The sequence below is a fragment of the Hirundo rustica genome, chromosome 4 (assembly GCF_015227805.2).
Source record: "Hirundo rustica isolate bHirRus1 chromosome 4, bHirRus1.pri.v3, whole genome shotgun sequence".
NCBI lineage: Eukaryota > Metazoa > Chordata > Aves > Passeriformes > Hirundinidae > Hirundo > Hirundo rustica.
In genome coordinates this window covers 62,327,816-62,352,531 of record NC_053453.1, presented here as the reverse complement: position 1 = coordinate 62,352,531, position 24,716 = coordinate 62,327,816, and the positions used below count along the sequence as shown (strand labels likewise).

The 24,716-nt window shown below is 45.8% G+C and overlaps 1 protein-coding gene across 1 annotated transcript; it reads right to left on the bottom strand.

The window, feature by feature from the left end:
• Nucleotides 1-2,813: 2,813 nt before the first annotated feature.
• Nucleotides 2,814-23,382, bottom strand: CD9 (CD9 molecule). The gene is made up of 8 exons (XM_040061938.1): nucleotides 23,235-23,382; nucleotides 12,270-12,369; nucleotides 9,463-9,560; nucleotides 8,207-8,281; nucleotides 7,182-7,274; nucleotides 6,550-6,639; nucleotides 4,762-4,845; nucleotides 2,814-4,040 (listed from the first exon to the last, which is right to left on the bottom strand). The coding sequence occupies exons 1-8, from the start codon at nucleotides 23,298-23,300 to the stop codon at nucleotides 3,975-3,977; spliced, it is 672 nt and encodes a 223-aa protein (XP_039917872.1). The 5' UTR covers nucleotides 23,301-23,382; the 3' UTR covers nucleotides 2,814-3,974.
• Between the last annotated feature and the right edge of the window lie 1,334 nt (nucleotides 23,383-24,716).

Here is a 24,716-nt window from a genome sequence, read left to right as displayed (position 1 = left end):
TGAGAGCAGCCTTGGAGCAATTCCCTTCCCTGGTAGTGTCTGAGGCCATGTTGGATGGGGCTCTGAGGAACCTGGGCAAGTGGAAGGTGTCGCTGCCCATGGAAGAGGGGCTGGAAGGATATGATGGTTAAGGTCCTTTCCACTCCAAACCATTCTATGATTTTATGACTTAACAGTCTTACACACAGTGTTTTATGTTAGTTCTTAACAGCACTTACATTGCCAGTTAGCATCTCTTCTACCATCCAAATCCAAGAAAATACCTCGACCAGGATTGCTCAGATCCCTCAGCTCTTTGCTATCCACAAGCAAATCCCATAGATAATATAATATACAGTGTCAGATCTGGCCATAAACCGCAGCTGTTTTAAGCAAATTTACAACAAAGAATTAGCAGCACCTGTGTGTAAAGAAGAAATCTGCTTTTGTTTGTAAAGAAAGCTGCTTAAGCCCTTTTCCTTTCTCAAGTGGTTTCGCACATTCCAGGCAGGCTTTAAGGTCTTAACATAGCTGCACCTTTGTTTACTGATGGGGAAGGATGACATAGAAAAGACAAAAAGTGTTTTACTTTTGTATGTTTTCCTTCATCCTATCTTTTCCACCCAACAGACATCCCATCTAGAGAATATTTTTTCCCTGCTCTTTTTTTTTTTTCCTCCCAGCATCAATACTTGCTTCACTGCTGACCCTCTGAATCTGGGCAGATGTATTCCTCAGTGGGATCCTTCTCTCCCACCCTCCACAAGTATTTCACCAGTGTCAGTCTCTTCTGCCACAGCTCTGACCTTGTCCTAAACACAGTTTTCCCTTCAGTATTGTAATCCCCGCTTCCCGTTTTCCAGAACAATCCACGTTGCCCCTTCTGCCTCTGTGTATCAACCTCACAAGTCATATTCTACTCCTGGCCTAACTCAAAGACAGGAACTTCCTCCCTGCTTAGAGAATCAGTGCCACACACTCAGATTTTTGGGGCTGCCATTCCTTAGAAACCAGGCCTAACTCAAAGACAGGAACTTCCTCCCTGCTTAGAGAATCAGTGCCACACACTCAGATTTTTGGGGCTGCCATTCCTTAGAAACCAATTTCAGGTTTTTCAGGAAATTTCATCACAACCGCAGTAAGGTGAAAGTTGATGTGCAACTCATTAATATTCATTACGGAAGCAGTACTCATTCCAGACTAGCCTGCAGCTCTGAGGGTGGGTGCAACCAGCTTTTGCATCTGTAATCCATGTTCTTGCTAAAACGAAAGTAACACTTGAATAATAAAGATCAGCTCTTCCCTCTCTGGTAAAGTAAGACTTACCCATCTGTTGATTCCTCTGAAAACACCAACGCACATGCAGAAGGATGTTCAAAAGAAGGGTGAAAGATTGGGCTGTAGCGCTTAAAAACCACATGTGGATTGAGGGTGGGTTATCAAAGAGGCAGAGTGTGGCGTAAACACTGTGGGGAAGGCAGCAGCACTGCAAGCTGAAGACTAAATCCCAGAAAACCCCTCTCCAGCTTCTGTGGAACACAGGGACAGGTCTTCACTTCTGGATTTTGAGCTGATGTGGATGCCAGCTCAAGAGCTGCCTCTGCAGCCACTGCCCAAGCTTCACCATCTGGGGTGCTGAGCCTTCAGCTGAGCTCTCCTGCCCCTAGTTCCAACCTGCTGGAATTTCTTGGACTCCACCAAAAGCTGCTAGACTACAGCTACACCAGATGTTGGCAATCTGAACACATGCACCAGCATCAGAAAGCGTGGGTAGCAGGACCAGGGAGGGCAGTGATTTTCCCTCTGCACTTGGCACCTCAAATCCCACATCCAATTTGGGCCCCTCAGTTCAGTACAGATATTCAGGTGCTGGAGTACCTCCAGGGAAGGGCAGAAGAGTTGGGGAATGGCCTGGAGCCCATCAACTCTGGTGATGGGCAGCAGAGAGAGGTGAGAAAGGGGCTCAGCCTGGAGAAAAGGAGGCTCAGGGGGGACCTTTTGGGCTCTGCACAACTCCCTGACAGGAGGGGACAGCCAGGGGGGGGTCAGGCTCTGCTCCCAGGGAACAAGGGACAGGATGAGAGGAAACAGCCTCAAGCTGTGCCAGGGGAGGTGCCAGCTGGATATCAGGAGGAATTTCACTGCAAGGGTGATCAGGCACTGGAAGGGCCTATCCAGGGAGGAGGTGGTATTCCCAGCCCTGGAGGTGTCCAAGGAACAACTGGATGTTGCTCAGAGCACTCAGGACTCTGGTGTGGTTGATAAGGGCATGATTGCTCAAAGGCTGGTCTCTATGATCTTGGAGGTCTTTTCCAACCTAAATGATTCTGTGAACAAGAAGCAAAAGAAGTCAGCAGTAACTTCCCTGATGGTTGACAGCGATTCACCCAAGCTCTTCCAGGTGCCATATTAATTCTCATGCCCAGAATCACCCAGCTGACAAAAATGCTACTTCTCAGTTCTGCAAGAGCTCAGTGGAGACATGGCTGCTCTCAAATTCTCATGAGAACTTTTCCCTCCAGGCTGTCACACATAGCCACAAAAGAAAATTAGATCCACTCCTTTCTGGAGTCATTTCAATCTCTGCAAGACACACAAAAGCATGATTACCATTTGACTTTTTTTAAATTTTTTTTTTTTTTAAAGAAGACCCATGAACACAGAACAGTGCAACACATTACAGAGGAGAGCTGCATGGTTCCCTTAGACAAGTGACAGTGGGTAACACAAAGATGACAATATATTCATGCACCAGTAGAGCCTGACACTCACCAACTCTGGTATTTCTCAAATACCAACCCCCTCGCAGGAGAAAAAGGGGAACAAGCGAGGACTACTCAGAGACATTTGTATTACCCAGAGCACAGAAGCTTCCAAGAATACAGATGAGATTGTACAGTAAGCAAGCACCAAGTACAGGAACAGCACATCAACCTGCTGGTAAGTCCATAGGCAGCCCCCACCAGAAAGTATTTTAGAGACAAAAAATAAAAACCAAAACCACTTAAAAGCCATTTAGAGTAGAAATCCTGGACAACTCGGTAATTCTTTAAGCTAAGGGTTCCATACTGGTATCTCTGCTCTCTCCCACACCCATATTTAAACTGAAACAGGACAGCCTCAACTCTGCAACTGCTGAGCTGGACACTTAACTGCTCATACAACTTATATGTATTCTGCTTGGAAACCTGAGATTTGGCACATGGGTTGTAAGCCCTTGAGACTGCACCTTGCTGGCTTTGGGCAAACAAAGCCCCAAGCCAGCCAGTGAAAGAAATCCTGAGCATACACTAGGGAATGTGCACTGCCAAGGGCCCAAGGCCATGACAGGGGACAGTTGTGGCAGCAGACAGGATGTGTCAGGATGCCCAGCTGGCCCCAGGGCAGAGCCCACCCTGGCTGCATTGAGCTACCAATGCCTGCACAACACCTGTGTGACAGCCAGCCTCTGCAGCCCTCCAGGGAGGTGACAGTAGAAGTGTTACAGCAGTGACATTTTAGGAATGTATTCATTCACACACACCAAGGAAAAGAGGAACCACACTTTCCCTGACATGCTCTGACAGCATCTCCCATTCCCTTCCAACATGGGGCATCTGCATAGGAGTGATTTCCTGCTTTATCCCAAAAACACTTAACAAGTTATGCAACTTCAACTGCTTGCTATGCATCAAACAGTGGGATTAATCAACATAGCAACATCTCCTCTCCCCCACAAACAATATATCTTACTCTTTATTAAGTATCAAATTGTCTCCAACATAAATTACATCCAAATTATGTAAGTTTCAAGAAAGTCAGATATTTTATGTACAATGTTTGTCTTGAGTCAGATAAACCTTTATCTTTTTAACCTGTAACACAAAAAGCAAACCTACATCAGTACCAAATAAAGCATTAAAAAGGTAACAAATATGTAACATTTTAGAAATGCTCTCAACGCGAAAGTTAATAGTGAGGATTTTTATAGTGCAGGACTCTTGGGTTTGCAGCTGTTAGACCATCTCTCTTTCCCTGCGGATGGCACAGCACAGAACCATACTGAATATCATGCCAACAATCTGGAAAGAAAGCAAACAGATTAGAAATCAGGAAAGCAAGGCATGTGCTTTTATCAGCATGAGGACAGGCTGCTCTTCCCAGGCTAGAGGTCACATTTACTCTATATTTTAACACTTTACTCTGCCACCCCCAAAGTTCATTCCCAGGAATCCCATTCACCTCAGTGATCTACTTGAAAACAGATCACAGAACGTCAACTTGGAAGAAACCCAACAAGGATCTTCAGGCCCAGCTTCTGTCCCTGCACAGCACCAGCAGCGATAAACCACTGCCGTATCTCCTAAAAAAATCTTTGATCATCCCAGCACGTGCTTTCCTCCAGACAAGTCAAACACAGAAGTACAAGTTTTTTTAGCAGCCCTGTTATTTCAGCCCTCTAGCAGAGCCTGTAATTGTTACAAAGGAAAGAGAAAAAGAATCCCCAAGAGATATGAGGATAAAGATGTGAGCCAACAACATGACCAATACAACTTCACTCCGTATATACACACATTCACTGCTGAAAGTGCAAGGAGGCAGATCCTAATCCAAAGCAGCAGCAGGGAAGCCTGAGACATCCCAGCCTCTGCACTGCCTCAGGGCCCTGCAGCACACACCCTGAGCCTGCTGGGACTTGTCCTCAGTGGAACAGCCTTGTGGGCTGCTGGACCAGGCACTGGCTCTACAAGACTTCTGTTCTGAGTATCCTCTGAGCACCCTCTATATCATCTGGAAACTCACCATCATTACAGCAATGCCAAGGCCAACTGCTCCAATGACATTGAATTTGGATTTGAAGACATAATCAATGGCATCAGGGCAGGACTGAAATGGAACAGATGGTTCATTAGTGTTTTACACACACAAGGTTCATTTGAAGACTCATCTTTTAAAAGCTGCTTTGATCTGGCCTTTACTGTCACATCTCACATGCTTAAAGAGAGCCATGGATGGTCCTACACAAGAGTTGGTGGAGAAGTTTAAATCTACTCTTCAAGTACCTCAAACCTGTTAACAGCACCTTGACTACATCAGGATTCCCCTCTCAATGTGAACATGCAGCTCATCAGGCTTGGCTTGCTACTAATGGCTGTCAGCACCTCAGATGATGCATTGCTGATCCCTTATCAAAAGACCTAAAGCCACTCTTAATATTGCCAATTGCTGCTGTTAATTTTGCAGACCCCTCATGCACCCACAGTGCATGGGAATGACAGGATATCCTAGGCTAGGATTCATGTCAGGGGCAGAATGATAGAGGGGCCAGCTTCATGTTGCCAGGATAATAAATTACATATTTTTCTTTTTTCCAGTTGCAAGGATAAGTATAGTCCTTTCCCCAGAACAGATACATGCTGGCCAATAAAAAGAACAAGGCACTTTTACAGAGGTATAAATCTTTAAGAGCCTGGTAGCTGGTCAAAGTCTCATCCCAGCCTCTGTCCTGCTTGTTCCAGCAGCAAACATCAGTGAGCTGCTGAAAGCTACCTTTTTCTGTCACTGTTCCTTATTCAGTCTAGAAAGAAAGACTGAATCTGGGATTAAAGGGATATACTGGCAAGAATGAGTCAGTTCAATCAGAATACCAACACAGCACTGCTTCTTAGAGGCACACTCTATTACATCCCTTTGATCTTGCAGTCTATCCACTGTTTTTCTACAACTGGGAATAGGCATCACAAGATGAAGTCAACAGATGAAGCTAAAATACACAGCAGAAGAAAAACAAACAATAAAACCTGCAAGCTGTCTCAGCTACTCCCATAAACTCCAACTCAGACTGCATGGACAGGACTAAAGATACAGACTGAAGGGTCTCATGCGGGCAGATATGTGAAGTTGTCAATTAAAGTGAAAAAAACTCCAAGTCATTAATTGAATTCCTGCATGGTAAGAACCATAGAAAGCTTCACAGAAGCTGTCTTGGAGCACAAAGCAAGAACACAGGATGGTTGTAAGGAAAAGAGGAAGAGGGGTGGTTAAAAGCTACACAAGCTGTTTTCTCCTGTTATTTGTGGCACAGAGGCACCTCTGCAGCAATATTCCAATAGGGAAGCCTCATTCAGAGAGCTGCCTTCAGAGTCACAAACTCACCTGGACAGGCTACCAATGCCTTACCCCTGCTCCCTGTCCTTGCTGAAGCTTCAGACTTGCCCCCACCCCAAGCTCTACTTCTCCCTAACCAGGAGGGAGGTGACAGCTCCCAGCAAGCACCAGGAAGATGCAGTGAGGAGAACAGAACTCTCAAGGCACTCTGAGGGGTTTCTTTTTTCGGCAAAGTTTTGCTCTTCCGCTGCCCACCCCACCAGTGAGTCTGTGACACACAGACCACACATTTCCTGAGCAAGGTCAGACTTCCTGCTTGTTTTTTCCATGGAAACAGCAGATTTATTTTCCACAACCAGCCTGATCACAGACTGCCACACCAGTGTGACATGGGGATTTCCCACAGACTGGGAGGGTTTCCTGAAGTGTGTTTCTCACTCTACGCACTGGGCAGAGCTGATGGTAAATTAAGTCAAGCTTTACCTTGATAGAGAATGACTCAGACAGTGTCTTTGCTGGACAGGTGTCCATGAACTGCTGCTCCAGAGCTCCAGTAAGGCCACAGCAGTTTAGCTACAACAGAAAACACAAAAAGAGACCTAGGTGAAATAATCCTTATTTTTGCTCAGTAATCTGGTTAAAGAAAAAAAAAAATACATTAGTTTTTATTACAGACCAAGTCCTGTCAACATAACTGCTATAAAACTAATTTTAACATGCCTTTATTAAATTAAAGGACAAGGTTCTGAAAGGAAGAGCTAGACCTCTTTAAGTACACACAAAATCATTTTGGTGACAGCCTGTGCTCCTTACAGACACAAAGCTGAACCCCTGCATGAACAGACATGCAGGTGTACATATTAGGGTGCCAGTAGCTCAGCAGCACAGATCCAGGGTTTACTACCCTGCTGCTGAGTTTTATAAAAACAAGAACTAGTTCTAGACACCTCAGAGGGACAAAAAAAAGCATCCTGAATTCATTTATACTACACAAAAGCATCTCAGCAATCTCTGGTTTAACTAGCAAGAGACTTGTACAGGGGACCGGGTGGCATGGAGAACAGTATAAGGAACAGCTGCATTACTGTCTAGGTTAAGCAGAACCACATACTTACAGCAAACTGAAATGCTTTCAGGGTGTCTTTGACACTTGGCTGAGTTCTCTTTCTGTAGGTATCCATGTAGAACTCCTTTAACTCATCAGTTATCTAAGGAAAAGCAAAGAGTTGTCTATCAATGGTGTATTAGTGTCATACCTTGTATTAATTATGAAAAACTTGCTTTCAGCAAGTCAGTCATCAAAAATCCTGCAGCTTACAACACCTATTCTTCGGCTATGTACAAATAGAGGGTAGAGAGAAGGCTCACACGTTTCAGGTGAGAAATAACTACACTCACTTTAATAGCCACACCTAAACAGGCAAAACTGTTTCACCTTCCAAATCTGAGATTCTAAGAGGAGTGAGAAAACCAATTCTTTGCCCACTGGCTGCCCAAAAATATTCTCTATTCTACTGTATCCCAGAAGTTTCCGTATTTCCCCGCTGTATAATACAGTGTGAGCAGAAAAGCAACCCTGGTCACCAAGCACCTGATTTTGAAACAAGACAAGAATCTTGACTCCTTGGGAGGGACGGGCCATATCAGTCATGCTTCAGGCGCAGAAACACTCAGTGCCAGCTGACCCAGCTCCTCTCTGGAAGTGGTGAAGCTTCCCAGACAGCCTGCTTCACCTCACAGCTCAGCCAGGTACATCCAAGAGGCATGCCTCTTGGATTCTGACTTCCCTGCTACAGTCTCATCTTTAAATATTAGCTAGATTTTTTGTGTTGCTTTGCGAATCAGCCTTTTCCTCTCCCCCAAATTCCCTGGGTAATAAGGATTTGACTTGTACTGATACAGATGTCAGCAGACTGCTGGTTGTGGGCATGTTCATAGAATCATGGAGTGTTTGGGGTCACAAATAGAGCTTTCAAGATCACCTAAGTCCTGCCATGGGCAGGGACACCTTCCACTATTCCAGGTTTCTCAGAGCCCCACCCAACCTTGCCTGGAACACTTTCGGGGATGGGGGAGCCCCAGCTTCTTTGGGAAACTTGTTCCAGAATCCCACCACTCCCAACTTTTAAGAGAAACCTACCTTTTCTTTATTTGAAAATCCCCAGATCCCAGCAGCAATTTCAAGGGCAAAAATCACAAAAAGGAAGAAGAAGAACTAGAAAAGAAAGACCATGTTATTAATGAAGGCTAGAGCACCACAAACCACCATCACACACATACACTGCAAGTTTGTCCAGACTTGTGGGAGCTGTCACTCAACCAGGTGACAGCTGGAAGTCTGAGACATTGGTGACACCAGGAAAAAGGACACCAGATCAGCACTTCTTCCCAGGAGCGTCAGAAAGTCTGGCAGTGTTCTCCAAGCACTAGTCCTGCTTTTTGATCAGTGTTAATTAAGCCAATCACCTGTTAACTCTGACTTTGAAGTTGTCCAAGTCATTCAGACACATCACAACAGCTAGCACCAATTCTTTACCCTGCTTTGTCACTCCTGTTGCTTTAGGAGTCATTACTTAATTCCTACCTTACCACCAACTCCCAGAGAGCTAATGGTCACTTTGTTGTATATCCCATAAAACACAAATGAAAGTGTTCTGTCTCTCATGGACTACCAGATCCAAAACACCACTATCTTTAAAGAGATACTTAGAATTACAAAGGGCAACAGGTATCATTTTGCAAGAAATACTTGAATTTAGGTTCTTCTGTAACACAGAAGGAGAATTGTTCTTTCAGTGGCTATAGTAGTTGTCTTTTATTAACTAAGGCTTCTGGTTGTTTGGATGAGTAGTTCTGCAAGTATACAGATGTGCACAAACCCAGTAAGCTCTACTGGCCCCTCCAGTCTGAAAACAATGAGGTTGCTCTCCCGTAATTGGCTTGCAGAGCAGTTGTCAACTAGAAGAGCTCATCCTGTGATTATGAACAGTAGAGCCTTGTTGCTTCAAGCATCAAATAAAATACCACAGTTCTGGTCTCAGAGATTAAAGATTGCACAACCTTCAGAGTCCAGGATGAACTGTCTAGCAATGATAGCACTGGTCTTATCAATATTTTAGTTCTGTGCTCACAATACTCCCAGTCTTGACTTCAGTGCATGTCAGACATATCCAGCCTCTTGATGTCAACCTGTGTTCAAATGCAGCAGGAGCATTTGGATTTCCAGCCAGAAACAAAAAGAACATCTAACATTTTAGCATTATGTAGGTGACCATGAGTTTAAACACTGTGATTGTTCTGGGTCCACAATCTACTGCCCTTGAATGATAACAGTAATGTTTTCCTTCCTTTCTCATCATGCTGCTCAAAAACTTAAGCATTACCCTGAGCACTTACCAGGCCAAGCATACACTGAGATTCCTGTGATGCACCACAGCATCCCAAGAAACCAACCAGCATCATAAGGGCACCAGCTCCAATAAGGATATAAACCCCTAGGGAGGAGGAAAACAAAGGTGTGCAGGTCATTGAAACCCTTAGCAGCAAGGTATGTAATTGCTTCACAAGTAGCATTGGTAACTTTTGCCAAGGTTAGAGTTTCTTTACCAAAGTGTTTCAAGTAAAAAAAAAAAAAAAGGGGGAAGGTTGTGCTAAATTTTCAAAGCAAATGCATTTGAAAAAATTGATAAATAAAAGCCCAAATTTGACAGAATTAATGTGTATCCCTACTGCAGTTTCACAGATTTTAAAAAATGGGCAAGATAAAGCCATCTAGACAAACTGTAAGGTAGTTTTTAAAACAGGCTCAGAGCCAAGAATTATCACCTTCTCAGGTGAGATAAGAGACAACTGGAATTAGAGACAGCTGGAAGAGTGGATTTATCAACAACTGCAAAGTCTTGAAACAGATACTTTTCTTGAATTATAAGAAGTGCCAGAGCTTGTAAGCTGTTCTGCCCAGAAATTAGGTAGTGAGTACCTTGAAGCAAACATTTCTGAGATAAAAGGCTCCATTTATGCCAAATCCTCTGGCCCCTAAACTTGGGAACAACCAGCCTAATCATCATAGATGTGAGCTGGAGACAGCAGCAAGATGTGGTGAGCAAGAAAACTCCCAAAGGATGGCAAGGAACATTACAGTGGAACATCAAAATACCAACACAAAGCATGTGGGAACAAGCAGGGCACTTTTATCTATAGGGACAAAAACACAATTCAGAGACCCAGTCAATACTAATAAAAGGAAGCCAGATACAAGCATTTGCAAATGATATATTCTAGATGCAAACCAGTAAGATTAGCTGCCAAAATAAACATTTATTTGATGCAGCATTTGTAAAGGATTAAGCCAGACATTTCTTATCAAGAGGAAATTCCAATATGGACTTTTTAGCCTCAGCTTAAACTTCTTCTATTTTGAAGAACTAGAATAAAGAAAGAGTCCATCAGTATCTCTTATTCCAGTTTGAGTGGTACAGAAAGCCTTTGAGGTAACTTGCTTTGTAACCTACTGCAGTCAGTAACTACTCTCAGAAAATTATGTTAAAGCAGAAATTCCTATTGAGCTTCTTTTTAAAACTGTTTCACCTACACAGATTTCAAGCAGGTTACACTGGCTGCATTCAGCCAGTAGATTAAACATCATACCATAAAAATTTTATGCTTTAGGAGGTGAAAGAATTGATTTAGACTACCCAAAATAAGATTTGTTAAATATTCAGCCCAATGGCCAAGTTTAAATTTCTGTTCTTTTTCTGAGGTCCACCTAAAAGCATCTGGGAATCCTCTAGACAGCTCCAAGAACCACACAGTTTGCTAAGATGCCACGGTATCAAGGACAAACCACAAATTTTCTCATAGATAAACTGTCTGCATACCAGCAGATTCTTCATGAAGTCCCACAAGCATGTCAATATTCCCAACTATGGCCTCTATGCCATTCCTAACAGTATTCTCTGTAGGCACAAGCCACCCTAGGACTAAGAGGCCACAACACCAGTTGCACCTCACTGCAGTCGACCCTTCAGACACCAGTCTGGGAGCTGTCACAGGTGAGTAGCCAAGGACAAGAGCCAGTTTGCTGGCAAGAGAAAGATGAAGCCATCCTTTAAAGACCACCTAATTCCAATCCCCTGCCATGGGCAGGGACACCTTCCACTACCCCAGGCTGCTCAGAGCCCCATCCAACCTGGCCTGGAACAGTTCCAGGGACAGGGCAGCCACAGCTGCTCTGGGAAACCTGTGCCAGGGCCTCAGCACCTTCACAGGGAACAGTTTCTTCCTCATAGCCAATCTAACCCTGCTCTCTGTCAGTGTGAAGCCATTCCCTCATGTCCTGTCACTCCAAGCCCTTGTCAAGAATCTCTCTCCATCTTTCCTGTGGGCTCTCTTCAGATACTGCAAGGCCACAATGACCAATCCTCAATTCCCTCATAGCAGAGGTGCTCCAAGGTTTCAGAACCTACAGGTGACAATAACCAAATTATGTGTGTTCCCCTGCCCAAGCTTAAAAGTAACTGTAGAGATCAAAACCACAGTTCAGATTAAATCCAGTTCACTTAGGAATTCCTATGACATTAACAAACTAAAAATGTATGTGTCCCCTAATTAATCTTACAAACACCTTGCACATGGCCTAGCTACAGCCACATTGATCCTTGCCGGCTGTAATAATTCTCATATGCGCCAAGATGCTTGTGAATTCTTCCCATTCAGTTCAGTATGAATTAGGATATGTGGTGCTTTAAGGGTTAGACAGCACTGCATGTGCTCCTTGTAAGAGATGAGGCAACAGAGCTGTGTTTTGGGTAGCTCAGGTCGGTCACCCAGGAGAAAAAACTATTAATTACTCAATTAGTTTAGCGTGAAACTTTGCTGACGCATATGGTGATGAGCATCAGGAAGAAGCATTCTCTGTGTCTTCCAGGAGCCCCTGGGATTACAAAATGTTTACTGACAGCAACAAAGACAAACTACTGTGGGAAAAAGGATGAAGACCCAAGAAACCACTTACATGACAGCACTGCTGTCTGCAAAAGAGCTCACAAGGGAAGCTGCCCCCAGCACCAGCCAGGGGAAGCTGCTCTCGGGATGTTTAGGGCTGTTTTGCCTTTTTACTCTTTAAGGAAGGCCGAGGTTTTTCAGCAGCCTGGAAATCAGGGCACAAAAGTGTGACCTAACCCCTGAGTGATCCCCCAGCTCACCTGTGTAAAACTTTGTGTCAGGTTCCAGTTCAAAGACGCTTTTGGTCTGTGAATCAAAGTGAAGCCATAGTCCAATCGCAAGCACTGCTGTCCCTGCAAGCTGTAAGAACAGAGAAAGCTTGTTAAATGATACCAACTAATCCACCCAGCCTTACATTAGTAACAAAATCAGAAGCAAACACGGGATACAGCTCTTATTTTAAAGAGCTGGCAACAAAGGACAAGCATAAAAGGATGGGGATACCAACACATGAACAAAGCTCCAGACATGAGTGAGGCACCTTGTTGACAGAGGCATTTACACAATATAAACTCCAGTGCCACAGAAGAACAATGCCATTCTTGTTCCTTTCTGAAAATATCCAAGGTTTAGCCAAGTGTCAGTATTTCCACTGATCCTTCCACCCATTGTTTTACTCTGGGTGGCTGCAGACATCCCATGGCTTAGTGACCTTAAAGCTTCATGCTGAAGAGCAAGTGTATCACAAGGAAAAGCGCCTTGTAAGGCCAGCTGGAAGTTTTAGTGTATTAAACAGACTGCCGAGAGTTCCGCGTACCATGGAAGGCAGTTCAGGAAGAGTGCTCTTGCAAAACAAGATAAAGCCAACCCATTAAGTGACCACACTGACAGGAATAAGAAAATACCAGCTGCAAAAGTAGATATGTTCCTAATCTGGAGCAACACAATCAAATTTTAGGTCATATTTAGTTTTATTTCATTATCATCTCTGCCTATGTGCCTCCAGGTTCCTCTTAACATTGGTGCCTGTGTTTGCAGCAAGTCACTGTGTATAAATCAGCCTCTGGATGAAACATCTGGCAAAAGCCATAGGAACTCTTACAAGAAAGAGGGAATTGCACTCTGATAAGGCAAATAGCAACAGTTTGCTTTGAACAGACTGAATCCTCCTTTAAAAAGAAAAAAAATAGGTTTCTTGCATGTAAAAAAATGAAGAAAACAAGACATAGTAGAAAGCTGGAGTGTGCTTCTCAGCTGTCCCTTTGAAGACCATTGAACTATTAAAAAAAGCTCTACAAAAGTAAGATGAGGACAGAAATCCCAAACGTTGCAGCAGACATTAAAAATTTAAACTTAAGAGAGAGCAGTAAGTTTATAAAGTCTGGTGCTTTGGTCAGGCAAAGCACACAGGAAAAGCAAAAATAAAATCCCCACAAAGCCTGATCTCTGGTAAGAAGGTCCTTGTAGAAAGGAACAACATTACTGATTTGCCTCTAAGAAACTGGGAAGAGGTTAATAATGGCAATTTTGAGTGGGAATATGGGCAGCATTCCCTTGTCAAGCACCCGAGGACAGAGGTGGGAGCCTGAGAGCCCCTTCTCCCTGTTGGGGAGGAACTCCTGCCCACAGACAGCTCCAGCTTTCCTAAACCAGCTTTTCTTGTAGGGCAGGAACCCGAATGCCAGGCCTGCCTCCCAGAGGAGCTGCAGGGTTGTAGCTGGGAAAACAGATCAAGTGACACACAACCCAAAGAGCCAAACCCACCTGGAGGTTTCCAGACCTAAGCAAAAGGACTTTCTTTGTGTTTCTGGTGCTTACTCCCCAAGGCACACCTGCACTCACCTCCTGCTTGCCTTGCTAGGGCTACCCTGACAAGATGATTAAGTTATGCTGGAGCACCTTGGTAGGACACAGAATGTCACAACAGCGTCATTATTTCAATTTCTGGGGCCACAGCTGAACCCTGAGGGGAGGGAGAGGCACAAAAGGGAGCTGACAGAGAATGGTTGCTGCTCTACCTGCTCTCCTGGCTGCAGCATCACTTCAAAAAGCCTTTGCTACCTCATCTTCCCCCAGTGGCTCAGTTCAAACATCAGAAAGGCTTAGTGATGGAAAAAATTCTGCTTTGAGACAGCTGTTAAGTCACCCAGTATTTAATAACACTCTGCTTGAGACTCCTTTTCCTGGGTCATCCAATAGTCTTCGGCTGTTATAGTTGATGCAGATCCCCATCATTAGACAAAGAAACCAACAGCCTCTGCTGGTTTTAACAGGAACTCACAAATTGTAAAGCCACAAGCGTGCACACCCAGCTCTTCTCACCTACCAAACATATTTACAGCTTGACAACCTCCAGTGCTTGAGTAGAGAGCTCTGCAAACGGAGCAGGGCACAGAAAAGGACTAAAGTAAAACTAAAGAAACTCTTAAGCCATACTGTAATCATGCAGATAATCTTAAAATTCCAAGCAAAGGAGAAGGCTCAGTTAAAGCCTTCCAGAAACAAACTGGTCTGCTCACATTGGGCAGAGATGAGGAACCTAATATAGCTCCTTTCAAAATACAAATTTACCCTTCCCCACCACCACCCAGAGGTACACGGTATGTCTTCTCCTTGGAAAAGCAGGCACTCTGTGGGAAAGGTTAAGATGATGCCAGGGAGACAAGAGACTTACAGGATCACAGAACAGTGGTAACACTTCATGCCAGTGAACTGGCACCAAAAAAAAGTGGTAGAATTAAACAGAGTGACAATTTTCTCCGTGGTGGATTAGAAATAAAATGCAGCTCCTTCATGCAAGAATAAGAGACTTTTTGTCTCAGTTTCTTAAGGAAAGCAGACATGTTCTCAGTTTGTGCTCTTCCTACCCACAGTGACCACTGAACTAAAAAAAGGCAGTTTTAAAGCAGAAGGCAAGAAACTTGAAGCTTCAAGTTTCCATCAAAACAAGGGAGAAACGAGGACACAGCAACACCAGCCTCTGAGGAAGAAAAAAGCGCAGCCCCACGGGCACTTGGCAGCACCTCTGGCCAGTGTGGCACACCAGGGGCTGAGGCACTGTCACCTCCCTGCTCACCCATGCTATGCCAGCAGCACTAGGATGGGAGCAGTGTTTTTTCCTTCCTAGGAAAAGGGTACAAGGCCCCCAACCTCGGCTGCCTGGAAGCAGATCTCCAGATAACCTAATTGTTGGGTTTTTGTTCGGTAATCCAAGGGGATTTCCCATCTAACAGACCTATTTTGTCACAGGAGTTGAGCAATACTGTCTGTTTCCAAGTAGCTCTATCCTGTGCTGAAAAGAAATTTAGCAGGAAAAGAACAACACTGTATTCCCAAAAGCAATCCATTTTGTCTGGTTTCACACACACAAAAAGAAGAGTGGGTTTCTGTGCTTATCAGACAGGTAAGTGGCACATTTCTATAGTGACAAGTACAGCAAAAAAAGCTCAGAAGACAGGGTTGGGTTCGGTTTTTTTGTGTGTGTTTCCCCCCCCCCCCGCCCCAATCTGACCAAAACGTGAAGTTAAAGGAATACTGCTTACTCGCTGTTTTGGAAAAGTTTGTGATTTTCCAGTAACAGCATGTCCTGGCACAATTACACCATTACTTCCCTGCTCCAGCTAACCAGGCTTCCTTGTTTTCCCTAACCACTACCCCCAGCTCATTTCTGCTCTACTTGGCCGTTCCACGGCTGCAACAAGGACACAACTACCTGGCCACTCCTCTCCTAGCCCTGCGGAGGTTTCTCGGGTTGGACGTTTTTTTTTTTTCATTACTTGCAAACACACCCCTTTTGCCCCTAAAGCTCACTCCTGCATGCAGCTTTCTGCCTGTTGCAACAGGAAAACCAGCTTTTTTGGGTCTATCTTCCTTTCTTACACAGCGCTGCACCTTCCCTAGTGTGCCTCCAGCGCAGGATTTCCTTGCTCTCACCCATCCCACCCCACACCTTCTCCAAAGCCACCCCTTCCCACGGCTCTGGCGCATCCCCTTGCTCTGCCTCTGGGTACATCCAAAGGTGTGCCCCAGCCTTCCACGTGAGAAGAGGTAACTAAGAAAGGACCTGAGCAAGTCAGGATACACTCGAGATGAGAAAACCTGCGTACCCTGGAGGCAGCAGCCACACAGAACACTCTGCTTTCCTCCCTTCGCCATCCCTGGCTACCTGGAGCTGAGCTCGGAGCGTGCCACAGCACTGAGTGCTACCAAGCAATTCCCATTGCATTTCTGTCCCACTCCGACACCCGAGGTTCCACAGATCTCGGGTCTCCTAGCAGAAGGCTTGCACAGGAAACAGATTTAATGACAATCCCATAAACACGTGCTAAAACCTTGAGGTTTAACCAAAAATAAAAACCCCAAAACCATCAGTTCTGTTAACACATCCCATAGCAGAGCAGTGTGTGACACTATTTTGGAAGGCTGGAAAGTTTATTTTAGATTTAACCACTATTTTGCAAGGACCATTTTGTTCAGACCCTTCTGACCTTGTCACCTTGATAAGGGACAAGCACCCCACTTGCCTCAGACACTTTAGAGCATTTATCTTTCCATAGGCAGAATCATCTTCTCAAGGAGCTCAAGGTCCAAGCACTTCCCAAGTCCTTGGACACTCCTTTGTCCTGGCAGACAAAGCTTTGGGAAGGGGACATCCTCCCCCAGCCCTTCCTGCACTTCCCCAGGATGGAGGCAGGGATAGGGAAGACATCAGTCACTTCAAGAATGCCTGATAAGTGGCTCAAAGCCTGTAAAAAAAAAAAAAAAAAGCCTTTGCACAAAAAAAAGCGGGGGAAGTTTTGCCATTTTGACACTTCAGACCAAGTTTAAATACAACTTCTACTATGCTCATGGCATTACCTCCAGCAGAAGGTAAGTCATTATATGAAAATAAAGAAGTCCGTCAGAAATAAATACTACTTTCAACGTTGTCAGCCAAGTATGGCATCTAACTGTAGCAATGTATTTGAACAACTTAGGCCACAGCCAAACCATCTTTAGTTATTCTTATCAGAACCCTCCAGAATTCAAAGTTACTAAGACCTAAATTGTTCTAAAACAAGAAAGAAGAGGCTGAAAAAAACAGAATACCACAACTACAAGAACTAGATAAAGGAGTGCCATGAAGCACTAGACTGTAACTGATCACATTTCCTGAAAAGTGCATGCTGAACGCATGGACAAGATAAAAGCACCAATCGAGTAATGCATGATCATGTAAACAGTAGTTTTAGAATGTATAAATATAGCTCAATGTAAACAATAAACAGCTTCTACTTAATCATATTAGTTAGTTGTCCAGAAGTCCTGAGCTCCTGCATCCAACAGAATGCTTTTTTTTCCTTGAAGTAAGAAGGCATGTCAGGCTCTACACTGCTGTTTCATGTATAGGTTTACCCAAGGATGATCAAAAAAGTCACCATCTTCACTTCAAAAACACTTGAATTTTTAGCTAAAAATCTGACTGCATGAGAATTTACTTCTGTTTTAGACTGAACTAACAAAGCCAGGACCAGATCTGTAACACTGCAAAGCACATGCAAGGAAATCGAGAACATTATGAGTAGTGATGAACTGTTTCTGTCCTGTTACTGGCTAGTACTCCATAAATAAAACCCCATAAAGAGTAAGTACAGGCAAGGCTCAACATCACTCTAAACCCTCAATTTAAGAATTAGTGATACCCACAACAGCACAGGTTTTTAGAGCTTTGAAAATGCTCCCCTTACACTTGTGCTATGTAGGCTCGCAGTTATACAAGAAATGGCAGCTGTTTTCAAACTAGTTTGGAAGAGAGTGGATTGGAAAGGAAGTATTTTCTTTCTGCTTAGCTAGTTTCAAGAATGTTGTGGCCCATGTTAATGTCACAGCACTTCTTGCAATAAAATGGTGCTCCAGTACAGTAGGAGCAGCATTACAAAATTCCTGAACCACTTCGAAGACTAGTGGCCATTTCATACAAGTTCCTATTCAGAAGGCAGTCTACTATATTTGCAATTAGAATTGCAAATAGGAGCTAGGACTGCTGGAACTCTAAGTAGCTTCACATCACATTTCTCAAGGCAACATACTCCAAATCCCATTCCTGGCTTCACAGAACTTACTGGAGTCAAAATACACTCAACTGAGCCCAAGCAGCATTAGAGTCACACACTGTAGCCAGCAACTGCATCAGTTCATTACAAGAAAGCAAAAACAACTAATTTCTGGGTTTTCCATATGTGCCTGCATATATACGTACCAACAGACACATGAATATTTCCGTGCCCATCCTGCAAGTCCTCTGCTCCACTGGAGGAGGAAAGACCCTCTGAATTGCTGCTCTTGGTGTACAAAAGCAGCTGAGATTATGGCTCAGAATAGTCACAGGTATCTTCAAGCTACAGAAGGAAAAGAGCTCTCCGGGTCTAATTCTGCTCAACTTACTTTAGCAGGCACTACCACACACAAATGCATTTATAAAACACAGAGCAGGAGAGCTGCCCAATAGTGGAAAGGAGCAAGAAAATGATTGCTCAAAACATCAACATGAACTCTGCCTCTGTGCTACAGTACTTGCTTGCCTAAAATACATTAAGCCATAAATATTAGCAGCAGATAGCTTAGTATTCCACAAAATTCACAAGGGGAAAACCCAGCATTGAAGTTTAACAATGCAAGGCCTTGCTTTTGTTCAGCAGCAGGAAGAACATGCAAGCACTTGCCTGGTGTGATCCAAGCAGCTTCAGAGCCCACAGTTTTCCTAGGAAAAGACTTCATCACCAGGACCAACAAGCCTGAGCAAACTAAGGGAGTTAAAGGCTGCACAGCTAAAGGCAGTCACTCATTACACAACTCAAGGCAATCCAGCATTGCTCACAGTTGGTTCAAGCTAACTTTGCTAAGACCACACCACTACTCAGGTCTAAGGCAGAAAATATGTTTCCATTGCCTTCTCCCAAAACTCAAGCCAGCCTGGTGGAAAAAAAAAAAAAAATAGTTCTGTATCAGGCTTGACACCTTGCTCCCACATGCCAAATCAGGCCCTGAACTTCTATTATTAGAGAGCAGACTGCCAAGGATGCCAAAGCCTGCACTTGCCATGCCAAGACAGGTAGGAGAACACCAGCCCCATCAAGGGCAGGACTACAGGAGCAAGGAGCCTGGTGCAACACTCCATCCCAAGAGGAAACCATCCCTAATTCCTACACCTCAGAGAAGGGACTGAACCTCAAAACTTACTGACCCATGCTTAACCTGACTTGCTGCAAGCATCCAAACATGTGCCCTTCCTTCCATTTAGGCCACAAGCATATTTTAAGCCAAACTCTCAAGTCCCAAAAGTTTCAGAGAACACCATGTTAATGCTGAGCCTTCCGATCTGGAGAAAGAATATCAGATCAATCAAGCACAAGATCCTCAGGAAGGGTTAAGAGAACAGGACAGACAGCAGTACTTCCCAGGACCAACCTCCTGGGTTGTCCACGTCAAGCACTTAAAGACTGTGCCAAGACACAGACAGCACCTTGAAAGAAGAAAAATTAACAAAAAGCTGCTGAACTCCATGTTAGCAGGATGGACTAGATAATCTTGAAGGTCTTTTCCAACCTAGTTCATTCTGTGATCAGCCAAGTATCCCTGATTCCTCAACATCTGCTGAGGAGAAAGCACCATCACTGTCCCCACAGTGACACTTTTATTCTGAAAAATGCCTCTTTCCTGGCTTAATATCCCACAGCTCTTGCTCACTGCCTCTTTCAAGACAGTCAGGCCCTACCTACTGCCTGGACCATCATGATCCTATGGATCTCTAGCACACTTCCATGCTGAAGAATCCCAGTTGACTTACAGCTGCTGGTGGCAGAAACCCCTTTCTTTCCCAAACATTACCAAGCTCCACCATGATCCTCTCAAGGCTGGCAGATGACCAGAGCAGCCCGCAGCACAGTGGGACACCAGCACGCCATGGATTCAGGGAGCTTTACACACCCACCATCTTCCATCTTCTCTCATTCCTTCACTTCTGAAGCTGGTTTTGCTCTATTGACACTGAGCAGCCCGTGTAAAGCCATCGTAGATGGCTTTTGTCCCACAGCTTCACTGCTCCATGGCAGCAGCTGCCCTGAACCATTTAGTTCCTATCTCCAGGCAGCTTCCTGCTGGTGCCTCCCACAGGAATTACCTGATGCCTGCCTTTGGTGAGAGTCTCACCCTGCTGTGTCAGCACGCTGCCATCACCTCCATCACACTGCCATCACCTCCATCAGCCTGGACAATGGGTACCAGCCAGTGCTTCACCAGATGAGGTGAGGCTGTACTGACCACCACGGAATTTGTGCCAGCACCACTGCTTCTCTCAACAGGAGAGCTGCACCTCACCACAGCCCTGCCTCCACTCTGACAGCCATCTCATCCTTGCCAGAATCTTACTCCAGGATTGTTTGGTTTTCACAAGAGGCCTGAGATGTCCAGGAGACATTGAGCGAGTGACCAACACCAGTCCTTGCCCTCTCCAACATTCAGGCATTTAAAGGCTCCAAGGCAGCAGCTTCATGAAGTCTGACTTTGCCTTGCAGTAGCCAATGTCCCATCTCCACACATACACCAACTTTTAAAGAATCTTCTCCTTGGATTTTTCCAGATACTCCATATATGCCACTGTCTGGGGATCCCATCTCACCATAAAGCAAAAATCCAGCCTCCAGTTCGCTGCCCTCCAGCACCGAGAGGGATGGTGAGCAGGGGGAGTTACCTAATCACAGCTCACTTTGAGTTCCAAAGTGTTATGTGACCTTGGAGAATTGCTAATCAAACATTTGCTGTGCCTCCTGTTTCACCTCCTTTGCATCAAGAGGTCAGTTCAAGCCTCTGCAGGATTCAGAGTCGAAGACAGGTTATGGCACAGAACTTTGTTAAAGTCTTCCCCAGTAAAATATAAAGTCCTGCCAAACATTACTCCCCAAACCTTTATACCTGGAGCTATTACAGCCTGGAAGGACTCCCTGAGAAACTCCCTTCTCCTCATGTGCCTGAAGAGGGGTACATTACTTGGGTTTACTTTTGCAAATTACTCTAAAAGCTTTCCTTCGGCAAATATATATTTTATTTGGCTCACCAGCATTTACGAACATTAAACTCCTTCCTTTGGATCCAGCTTCAACTTCAAGAGTTTCCCTTTTTATTTTAATAACTTCCTTTACCAAGCTGTTTGAGCCTTTCTGCTTCCTCTTACCCTTGTTCAAGCCTCTGATGGAAGCAAATACACTCCACCTAACATGGCATCCACAGCCATCTTCAGGTTTGCTGCAGACCACTTAAATTTCTCACCCACCCTTTACAGGCAACCTTTTCTGAAAAAAGGAGGTACAGAATTGCATTCAGGCACAACATGTTTTGTCAACATTCTTCAACTACTTCACAGAGTTTTCACATCTGCAAAGCCATAAGAAACATTAAAGCCTTTTTTTCTTATTAGGGTGGTTCCTGCTTTTTAATGCTGGCAGCCCCAGAACACCTTTCTCTTCATGCTGTGCAGTGTGGAATAACCCAAGATAGAGGTACTTTATTTCTCCACAGAGGACACAAGGTTTGCTAACACCATACCCCTTGAACTCCCCTCCCCGTTTTCAGCAGGCCACAATGGCATGTGGTGACTGCCAAGAGCCAAGGACCACTCCAGCTGGTCAAACACACTTATCTCTGGCTGACCCAAGCTGCTTGCATTTCACTGCCTCTTGGGGCCTCCAGACACTTAACTGGCATCTCCAAGGTGCATTTATCTCCCCTTAATTATTTTTTCTTCCTCTTTGCCACATCCTAGCTGCATACTGCCAGCCTCAAGAAGGCAACTTCAAAAGCCATCACCTCTCAGTTCCCCTGGGTAGCAGCACCGCTCTTCTTCCATCCACCCTGTCACCAGTACAAATCTGTTTATGCGAGCACCGAAAGGTACAAGTAAAGCCTCAGTGCTTTATTACCATGACACTCTCAAGCAACAGGTACATCCCGAGCTAAACAAAACCCCCTCTCCCTATTCTCAGCCCTGGGCCCCAGACCAAAAGGTGGTGATGCTCAGGTTAAGAGCTTCTTTGAGGCAATGCCTTTGCTACAACAAGAATATTTTTGTCCCCTAAAATACTCCGCAGAAAATTGACACCTTTGAAACAAACAAAACAAATACAAGGCAAACCACGATTATTACTTCAGTCTCTTAACGAGAGGTTCAGAAACTCACTGACCATAAGTTTCAGGCAGTGCTTTATCAGGCTTTTCCTTCTGTATCAGCTCTAACCCAGCGAATGCGACAGCCCTGCTCACTGTCCCGGCGAGTCCCAGGTGACAACATGTGCTTTCCCGGGTCAAGTCCTGCACAAAGTCCCCCGACTGCAGCCTAGTTCTGTTTTCTCAACTACTGTAACCCATTTCGACATCGAGACATCCCGAGCTCTTTACCCATTAACACTCCGACTTCCACTCGTCCCGCGGGCAGTGCTGTGACCGGCTCCAGACGCGGCTCCTTCCCACCGCCCCAACTTCATCCCCGCACATCAGAGCCGCACACGCACTTCTCCACCGCGGTAAACAGCCCAGAGAAAACCCAACTTTTTGAACCATACACTTTGCACCTATCCGTCAGGCGCATAAACAGCTCCCGCGGTACTTTTCCACGCTAAATCCAGGTGCCCACACCCCGAGTGCTTTGGGAACAGCCTCAACCTCTCGGTTCAGCCATGCTTTCTTGATCAAGCTGCCTGGCCAAAAAGGCGTCGTGGGGCCGGGAACCAAAGCGGAGACGCGATTCCAACGGGCGCTGGGCTGCTCCGTGAGATTAAACTCGAAGGGAAGCCACAGATCCCACCAACACGAGGAGTTCGCGCACACACACGACAACCACGGGCTGCAATTTACGAGGAACCGGCTCACCCCGGGCAAGCCCGACCCTGCACAGAGTTTTAGGGAGAGGACTGGATGTAGGGCTGGGAGATGGTGAGTAGGGGGAGGGGGCGCGGCTTGCCACAAACCCAGCACCCCCTCCCCGCCCGGCAGCACACTCAACCCCCCTTACGAGAAAACCCGAAAAACGTGAAAAATAAAGCGGTGAGCACACGGGCACCCGCCCCTCTCTTTCCACGGGGCAGCAAGTGGGAAAACCAGCAAAAACCACAGACTAGAAAAGCGAACACAACGCGGCTCCCAGCGCTTCCCCTCCCCTCCATCCCCGTCCCGCGGGCTCAGCCCAGGCGCCTCACCCAGAAGATGAAGTTGAAGCCGAAGAGCAGGTACTTGATGCACTTGGTGCCTCCTTTGACCGGCATGGTGGCGGCTGCAGGCGCAGTGACGGAGCTCCCGCGCCCCGACGCCGCTCCTTAAATGCGGCCCGGCCCGGGTGTCTCGGGGACTCCCCCGCCCGCCCCCGGGGCCGCCCCCGGCCGCGCCCCTCACCTGCGGCCGCCCCGCTCCGCCCCAAGGCCGGGCGGGCTCCCAGCGCTCCGGCAGCGCCGCACGGGGCCGTGCGCGGCCGTCCCGGGGGCTCGGGCGTGGAGGGGAAGCGCGGGGAACGCCGGAGTCCCGCTCCCGGCCCTGCACGGCACAGCCTCGGCAATCGCAGCCTGTGCGCTCCTGGGACTCTGGCAGGGTTGGGGTTGCGACCGCTTCCCTGGGGAGCCTGTTCGGTGCCCGACCATTCTCTGGGTGAAAAACTTCGTCCTAATACCTAACCAACCCCCCTACCCCAACCCGACCTGCTCTTGCACAGATCACGGAATCCTTAGGATTGGACGGGGCCTCTGGAGCTCATCCAGTCCAACCCCCCTGCCAAGGCAGGGTCACCCAGAGCTGGTGACGCAGGAATGTCTCCAGGTGGGTTTGGAGTGTTTCCAGGTGGGTTTGGAATGTCTCCAGAGAGGGAGAATCCATACACCCTCCCCGGACAGCCACCCTTAGCGTAAAGAAGTTCTTCCTCGTGTTGTGGTGAAACTTCTTGTTTTAGTTTATGGCCATTGCTTCCTGTCCTGTCACTGGGCACCACAGAAGAGAGTCCGGCACCATCCTCTTGATGCCTGCTTTGAGATATTTATATGCATTAATGAGATCCCCTTTCTGAGTCCTCTAATTAATCAGATCCAGCTCCCACAGAGATGCTGCAGACCCCTCATCACCTTCGTGGCCTCTGCTGGATGCTGAGTTTAAAATAAATGCATCAGTCTAGCTTAAATGGGTGTTTTCCCATACAGGATAAACTTACAGCATGGTTTAACTGCTTTAATCTTTCAAATATGTCTGTATGAAGTTACAAACATCCACTTGAGGAAAATAAGGCGGGATAAGTTTCAGCCCGCCACTGATCCATGGTAACAGGTTGCACACGTGCCCTTAGGTCACCCCAGTTGTGAGAAAAAACATGTTAAATTTCAACTAAGAATTTCCCTTTCATCGTAACAGGGTGTTCAGCACTCAACTTCTGAGCCTTTTAGCGAAGGGATGAAAACTGAGGGCTTGTACCTTGATTTCATACTCTGGGATTAGAAATTCATCAGGTATTGAGAGTTAACACCCGAGCAGAACAGTGAAAACAGAAAAGCCATACTGAAATGCAAATAAAAACATGTTGGAGTTATTGTTGCCAAAAATAAATGATAAGATGCAGCACATTCCAGAGGCAATACGGAGGGGTAGACACTGGCTTGGGCAGCTGCTTCCCAGAGCAGGTTACAAAACAGGAATACATTTCC

Bases quoted from the DNA above. Each gene is read 5' to 3' on its own strand.
- CD9 (XM_040061938.1), bottom strand. From the start codon at position 23,300: ATGCCGGTCAAAGGAGGCACCAAGTGCATCAAGTACCTGCTCTTCGGC. The intron at 12,370-23,234 runs GTGAGGCGCCTG...CTGTTCTTACAG, and splicing joins GCTTCAACTTCATCTTCTGG to CTTGCAGGGACAGCAGTGCT. The intron at 6,640-7,181 runs GTAAGTATGTGG...TTTCTGTTGTAG, and splicing joins TGAAAGCATTTCAGTTTGCT to CTAAACTGCTGTGGCCTTAC.